General features: G+C 37.8%; 1 protein-coding gene across 3 annotated transcripts in view; it reads right to left on the bottom strand.

Moving 5' to 3' along the window:
- Positions 1–344: 344 nt before the first annotated feature.
- Positions 345–8,638, bottom strand: part of LOC135548791 (CREB3 regulatory factor-like) — a 31,184-nt gene continuing 22,890 nt past the window's right edge. For all 3 annotated transcript variants that reach the window (XM_064978708.1, XM_064978709.1, XM_064978711.1), the window contains exon 9: positions 345–8,436. In XM_064978708.1, the coding sequence (XP_064834780.1) occupies positions 8,318–8,436 (119 nt within the window). In that variant the 3' untranslated portion in view covers positions 345–8,317. The remainder of the gene's footprint in view (positions 8,437–8,638) is intronic.

Genomic DNA, 8,638 nt, shown 5'->3' with positions numbered 1-8,638 from the left:
ACAAATAAAACAATTGTAAAACATGAAGCAAATTGTGGTTTCTAAAAGTTGCTTTATTATTTTTATATTAAAATCAATAGTAGATTTAGACTATCATGGTTACAAGCAAAACTGGGTTGTGGCTCGATGGAATACAGCTACAGACCAAAAGTGACATGTTTGAGTCGCAACGGGGACAACTGTAGCATTTTTGCTAACCCTTACCGAATTCTCCTGACGTAACGTGACTTCTGTCCGTAGCTGTACTCTAACATAAACCGCAAAGCTGTGGTACAAACTCTGAGCAGAGTTGGTACCTGTGAGAAAAATGATTTTTTTAAAAGAGGCACAATTACACAAGCAGACCCATTTTCCAATCAATTTTATTTTTTTTAAACTAGGCAAGTCAGTTAAAAACAAATTCTTATTTACAATGACAGCCTCCTGTGGATCACTGCCTTGTTCAGGGGCAGAACAACAGATTTTTTACCTTGTCACCTTGGGGATTCGATCCAGCAACCTTTCGGTTACTGGCCAAACACTAAATACTAGGCTACCCTGCCAGTTCACAACTGAACCTAGCCAAAATCACATCTGTACATTTTCAAGGCTTATTATCCATAACAGTTCTCCAACTAATTGTGCCTCCCAAAAAAATAAAAAAACACGAGTACGACAAAAGTATAAACCCAGCACAACATTTAAAACATATGACAACTGTCAAGATAATGTATTTGAACTACAAATATACATTGCTAATAGGATCAAGTTACTGTTAGTTTCAGCAAGATATACTTCTGCAGATTTTTTAATGAATCTTACCAAGAGATCTATTATAGAGAATTTAGCAATGACATACAGCCTTCCTACTGTGACAAATATTCTACACTTGGGGAGTACACACACTACTACATGCTAAATTATCAATTTAAATACCATACAACATCAGAAGCATTACATCAAGGGCAGGAATTGTGTCGTTTTTTTGAATGGGTTTTAAATAGAACTCATCGAGATTTGTAAGGATTTTAAAAAATAATTTGGAGTTAACCTTACAAAAACCACAAATAAATGTTAGGTACATTTCCCTCCATGCATTTGGCATGTTTGGAAGGAAATGTATATCATTGCAGTGTGAATATGATGTGTTTATGGTGTTAGGAAAGAGGGTTATACCCCTTTTCTCAGCGGCATTGGTAATCATTGAATTGGTCTGCATGCGTCACATGCAGGAGTACATACCTCAACACTTCAGTGCAGGGATGAGAGATCTCTGCCCAGCAGCCCTAGCGACTCTAACCGATCTCTATGCCTTTCCTGAAGTAAAAATAATCCTATTAAATAAAAAGCACCACCACCGGCCAATCCACTTCAATCAAATTCAAACATGGTCGTCGGTGACCATTACTGAGGACAAGGCCTTATTGGCACTGATACCTCAGTGGCTAGTGCAGGTCTTAAAGCAAATCAGTCACTGTCCAGAGAAGTTCTCTGGGAACTGGTAAAGAGTTGCAACGCTCCCAAGCAGCGTGCAAACATGGCAACAGGAGCCGAATGGCAGCTCTTGAGTGAGCTCAAGTACGTCTGAGATTCAGCACCATGGCTGGTGAGTGGTGACTCCTATCAGCTGTTTGCATTGTTTGTTTAAAACTCACTCTCCAATTAGTGCTCCCTTCAACCTTCGGTGATATAAAGGGAACTGTGCGGTGGCACCACTTTGGAGAAATCAAGGAAACTGATTATGTGCAGAGGCCCACCACTTCAAGATTATCATCGCTTTAAGTGTTATACAGGGGTTGCCATGTTTAAAACCTTGCCTACCTTGGTTTCTAGTGAAAAATATTTATGCAGTTTCCTGGAGCTCCATGGTTAATATAGATCTAAAGTTGAACAATGCAAACCTCAGTGTGTCATTAAGAGTTATTTCAAACCGTATTTGTTCATTGAAGAACGGCTGCTAAAGGCCACCTGCTTGTATGCGCCACTGCTCCAGGTAAAGTGCAACCCAGCCGTTTGTGGAACAGTAGAAAATGATGAACAGAGGCACACAATTATCTTGATCATTTGTGGAGGGGACACAATAGGTTAGAAAAGATTGGACATAGTCTTTGCAAAGCAGATCTACCGGTTCTATATAAAAAAATAAATTGTTGGTGGACGCTCTGGGTCTGCAAGAATGTATAGCTCGCTGCAGTATCATGAATATCTAAAATAATTTCTGTAGGTAAAGTAATTTCTTTAGGTTAAAAGTAAATATAATAAAATAAATGGTATGGCAAGTCGGAAAGTACAAAAGGCACCAAAAAAAAAAATTATACAAATTCAAACATGTGCAACAACTTACAGATTTAAAGCATAAATACCAAAGAAATAATAAAAGGTTCACAGAAATAAGGACGACAAAGTTCCTTCGACTCATGATTGCAGCACTCTTTGGATAGTCTCGCTCACCCAGTGTTACACTAGGATATTTTGGAGTATGAACACATCCGTATATTGAATTGAATCCCTCAAAGGAAGACTACATTCAACTTATAAGAAAACTGTCTGAGGCAAAGCAGCAACAATTTTCATAAGTACATGAGATCACCACTCTACACTGTTAAAACACCAGACAGAGTAAATGTCAGAATTTTTAGCATCGTGGGCAGAAAGATAGTAAATCTTGTATCCATACAAAACTTCCAAGACTTTGAAGGGTGTAGATCAAGTTTGGATTATTTTATTTTTTTGTAAGGCACCTGGTTTAGCAGGCATTGTATTAAAAATAATGTTTGACATTTTGTAAAACCAAGTGCAATGTGGGTATGCTTCTGTTTGTACTATTTGTTGTCATAACAGTGGGTAAGCAACGGAAAATAGTTTGGTCTGAATATATTGATCAACATTCAAAACAAAAATCTCTTTGCGCTCATTCTTTTATGTTGAAATATCTTCAATAAAGTCCTTGAGACATACAAAATCCTTAAACTCAGGGTGAAGATGCACCCATTGCTAGTAAATTAAATATGTTTTACCAATAAACAAATACATTAGATGAGTGAGATTTTCATGCACGATGCTCATTCCCTATGAAATATTCGCTGCATGTATTTATCAAACAATATATTACATAAAAATGGGTATACTACATATAAAGCATAGAACCTTGGAGTATGAGGATTTCTACAAGCAATAGGGGAAGTTGAGCAAGTTATGACATGAAACGAGGCTTTTCAAAAATGCTTATGCAATGCTTAAGCATTGAAGAAAAATTCAAATACAGCCCACGACAATTTGCTAGAAAAAAAGTGTTGAATTTCTATAGACACTGTGGGTGTAGGGGGAAAAGGTATATATGTAATGGCAGAATGCATTTTACAGGGTCCTTTAAAATGACAGGTTAAAACAAAAACACAAAAGCATTCCACTGGTTAGATAAGATGGAAAGAAGAACATTTCAATTTAGCAGTGTTCGACGAGACGGGCCTTTCTCCGTTACACACGCCTGGCTCCTCCATTTCAGAGGGAATACCTCCACTCAACCCCCACCTGCCTTTCACCACTAGGAACAACTCCATAGGGTTATGGAAACAGAGTAAATGTCTTTGTAGAACGTCAAATAAAATGCTCTGCTCAGACACGAGACAGCTGAAAACTAAAGAAACACCGTCTTACGAGTAAGACCTGCATAGTGCACCATTTTAAGAACATTGTCATCACACACTACAAACCACTACATACAAAAAGCAAGCCAAAATCATATCAGGAATTGAACAAAAAAAAGGAGAAAAAAAAAAAAAAGGGGACAAGACACGCTTGCCGCCTCCTCTCTAGTCTACTGTAGCCATTTGGAACAAATCGAGTACGGTCACTTTCGCATTGTGATCTAACTGTTGGGTATAACGCTGCCATTAGACATCTATAGACTTAGCAGAAGGTCTAAGACTATAGCATAAGGTTGACTCAAATGTGATCATTTGTTAGCAAATAAAAAGGTCTATGTAATGTATCGTAAACTATAATATTTTTCATACATTAAACATTTAGGAATTACCAACCATAGATGACCAGCAGCATGGTAAAACCTAGGTTGGATCAAAACTATAAAGCAAAATTATTTCCCTTTTGAAAAATACGTGTGTATGTTTACACATGTTAAGAGTATTAAAAAAATATTTCTACTTACAAGTCCATTGGCCGTTGACTATTCTTATCCATCGCACCATTTTGTTTTACATTGACTCTCCATTAATGCACACACTATTATTGAACTGCAGAAATAAATCGCAACAATTTGGATTACATAAATATATTTTCCTTTGATTTAATATTTCGTTACATATATTTCTGATAGAATGGTTGTTACCCTGATTCGCAGCAGAAAAGACCATAATGGATTCAATTATCAGACGAGAGTAGCACATAATTACACTATCTATTAGCTTAATATCTGTTATATATATATATATATATTTGATGTCAATAGAGCAGAAGGAATATTTACTGGCTTTGAATGACAACCACTTCCTTGACTGTTAAAATGCCACAGAGTCTCCTGGCTAGAATGTAAAGTTGCACAGCTTGCGCCCATCATGTTAAATGTGAAAACACCCCTGACGCTAGAATCAGCTACTCACAGCACTCTTTCTAGATAAGATGTTTCACTAGCATCTTACATAACATCAATTCCCCTAGCTCAACCTCACTTGCCATCAATGATCCCAATGGAGAGGCCATTGTTGATTTGAGCACATCACCAGGTTGGAGTTCTTGGTTGTAGACTGTACAATATTGGCTGATATCGGTTTCCACAGCAACACTGCCGTGCAATTGAACCAACTATTGGCCATCTTACGTGAATGGATGGGTGTTTGAAAAGGCAAAGAGTATCCGGATTTACATTTCCACCACAAATTACTTGCCATACAGTACATTGATAGTTTTCCTTCTGAGGCACTCACAAAAGGACATGGGCCTTTGTGAGTGCCTCAGTCTCCCCCTCCCCATTAAGTTACAAGTACAAATTACTAAAAAAATTATAACAATATAACTCTGGCAAATGCCCAGAAGAAATGTGTCTACACTGTACATCAACCTGAAGAAAAACCCAAAGCAGAATTTGTTTTTCCATAGGAAATCTCTACTGAAGGCAAATTAATTCATGACGTTAGACTCAGAGTCATTCAAAACATAGGGGCCTTATAACCAAAATGTTGAATGCCCTCTTAAGACCTCCCCAACACACTGTCCTGATCAGGTTACAGAAGTCAAGCACACACTGCAGCATTCAAACAAGGTCGGTTTAGCAGCAAATGGAAGGAATTTTTTTTAAACTTTTTGTTTGTATTTTCCTTTTTTTCTTTTAACAAAGTGCTTTCTTTTTCCATACACGTAATATATAATATACTATACAAATATAATATTTAGAAGATACATTTCAGCTTAATCTATTTACAAAATGAAACACTACAAAAACAAACCATGGATGGTATATAGAGAATCTTGACTACACTAACAAAGTAGAATAAGATATTTTATTATAAACAAAGTATCATTCTAGTTTCAGAGAAAGTATATTTTCTCCCCTTTTAATTAAAATCATGAGTTAATCAGTCTATGGCGTGCAGTGTGGGAGACCTGCTTTGCAGAACAATAACATTGTCCCTCTACAGCAAACGGAAAGGCATGTTCAGATAATGTAAGAACTCAAATAAGATGCTCACTGGATAAAATAAAACATTTTCAATTAAAACATGCCTTTTTTTCAGCATAGGGACAATGGTACTGTTCCGCAGGGAGGGTTTGCAGCTGTACCAATTTGATTAAATGTAGCCTTAAATCACCACATTCTCTTGCAATTAGAAAACCTAGTCCTTCAAATTGAGAAGATCGACAAGTTGCAGCAGCAAAGAGAGATGCTTGAGCTAAAAGCATTCTCTAAAAAGCTGTGCGTCTCATTTCGTCTGGGCTGAGATCGTAACAGGTTAAATCTACAATTGCAAGTACTCAATTGAGAATCCTCATCCTTACATTTTCTACCAATCTTCCCCATGACAGTGCAACGGAGCAGCTTTGTGTCCAGAACTGAGGCTGAGGGCACAAAGAAACCATAACGATATCCATGATATTCAACCACTTACTTTCAGAACGCTTAAAAAAAACTATACAGTCTTCACAAAAAACAGAGGAACCCTTCCTTATCTTATGCAGAGTCACACTCCAGAAATGTATCTCTCTCAAATGAAATAACTGCACACCAACAGAAAAAGGTTGAGGCAAATATTACAAAAATATTTTCTCTTTGTCACCCCCTCTCCAAAGTTTCTCTGAATGTGAGGATAGACCTTAGAAATGTGTCATGCTTATTAAAACGTATCAATTTGAAAAAGTGGCAATTCATAATAGATAGATATACGTGTACTGTATGCATGAATGGACAGTACTATAAATACACAACATAAATCACGTCATGTCAATGATGTGTGTATCCATCTCACCTACATAAATGATACAAGTTATATACCTTTTGGTTATTTGTGATTGACGTTTTTGACAGGTAAAATAAAAAAAAACATCCAAATTGCGCTCCATCCCTTTTCTACTTTGTGCCAAAGCACAATAAAAAGAGGTGGGAGTAGTAACTTCAGGAATCTATCAAAATGTTTCCAAGTAATCTACTTGAGAAGCCAACTGACAGAGCAAGCCTTTTAGAAAATGTTAATGAATGCTTCTTTCAGGACATAAATTGGACCCAAGCGAATTTCACAGTTCAATGAAAATCCCTGACCCTACCACATTTCCTACATTCAATACAGTGTCAGGTAAGCTGTGCAAAACCTTACTTTATCTGGCAAGTCACCGTTTTTGTTGCATGTGTCTTTGGTACAAAAACAAACAAATCAAAATATAGTGTGCAAATATTTTGAAATTCTATACGAATATTTTTTTTTTAAATCCTCCCATTCCCAAAGTCCAAGTACCGATAACCAAAGTAAATGTTTGTCAGAGCCATCTTATAATACAATGCACAGACTCTGTGGCATATATCTACATGTTCCATGTTCATATGTACATTCAGAATATTTTTAAAGAGCAGAAATACATTACAAACCCACACCGTGACGTTCCCTGCACCATGTTCTGCTCCCCCTCATTGTAAAATGGTCCACTATCCTTCAACCTCTGGGAGTTTTTGTAATCATCTCGCTTTAAATACAAGGCACAATGAATAGTACTCTGATCAAATACAAATACGAACACCCCAAACTAAGGAATTCCAAACTTTTAGCGCTCTCATCCCTACTTCGCAAGAAGCCAATGGCATTTTCATTTGAAGACACTTCAAACAAAGTGTATATAGAAAGAGAAAATTGATTGTTGTAATCACATCATCTAGCTTATAGTCGAGACGACTTAGGATCTTAGCCTTCTGCTCAAGTCCATTTGAAATATCTTCTCAGCTGCAGAAACACAGGAACAGAAACAATCAGGCTAAATCGCAAACCAACCTTCCTCACTGCATTCATGTCCTAAATGTGTAACCCCCAAACATCTACTTTTTTTTAAAGAATCATTCCCTCAAAATATACCATTTCTTTCCTTAATATTATTAGTATTTCAGGTGCTTCTGTGTTTTTGTTGCCTTATGGTGTGGTTTGCAGGTTGACATGTATAGGGTTACATTTTCTCCTCCTATGTAAATACCGTGGTACAAGAATGGGAAAACCGACAACTGGCACCAATAGGTATTAGGTGTTCCTAACAGTATACACTATGGAATACACAGTGGCTGTTCTTCACTGGGAACACAGTTCAGTAAGGTGGCATAATAACAAGGCAGCTGATTAACAGGACATGGGATTGACAGGAGAATATTTATATTGAATATCTCCTGTCGGCTCACTCTAAATAGAACTGCATCCCGTGTTGGCGTTCCCACTCTGGTACGCAGACATGAAACGGGTCGTTTGAACGCTACAGGAAATGGCTACAGCAAGAACTGATGATCATTCTGTTTTGCTTCACTTCTCAACATAAAACATTTCAGGAGTTATTGTTTCATATATTGGCTTTGAATTCACAACGCTGTGGCTCGTGAAGGTCACTAGCCACTTGCAACAAATGGCAAGTAACAGACTACTAAGTGCAGAGATAGCTACTAGTTTCATTTCTGTACATGCGCATTGTGTGAATACATACATGTGAAGCTATGGTATATGCATGTCTTCCCACTCAGCATTGGGAATGCGTTTCCAGATGGAATGGACATGCAGAGGGTGTGCCGTTACAGTGTGGGACAAGAATGGTGCGGTATGGCTTGGAGTGTGCCATCACCAGGCCTCTCTACAGGGCCTGTCTACACTCTAGATGTGGGTACGCGCAGCCCGACCAGACCTCCGGTGGGATCCCCCTTGCCAGTGTTTTCCAGGATCTGGTTCACAAAGTCTGAAGTCTCCCCGGCAACTGGGGACTTCACTGCAGAAAGAAACGTTTATAGTGTGCTGGTTATTTAGCTGCTTTTAACAGCCATTGTTAAAACTGTGTTTGGGCTCAAAACTCTCTGCAATCTTGATCAAATGCTGACTCCCCAAAATATACTCAATAAGCTCAGGTTAGCTAAGGACGAGAGAGTGTCTTCCTCATTTCATGGCCATTTCCTGAAGACAACCTACTGCAC

The sequence above is a fragment of the Oncorhynchus masou genome, chromosome 11 (genome assembly GCF_036934945.1).
Source record: "Oncorhynchus masou masou isolate Uvic2021 chromosome 11, UVic_Omas_1.1, whole genome shotgun sequence".
NCBI lineage: Eukaryota > Metazoa > Chordata > Actinopteri > Salmoniformes > Salmonidae > Oncorhynchus > Oncorhynchus masou.
The sequence above is the reverse complement of the archived record's forward strand: the minus strand, read 5'-3'. Positions and strand labels throughout refer to the sequence as shown.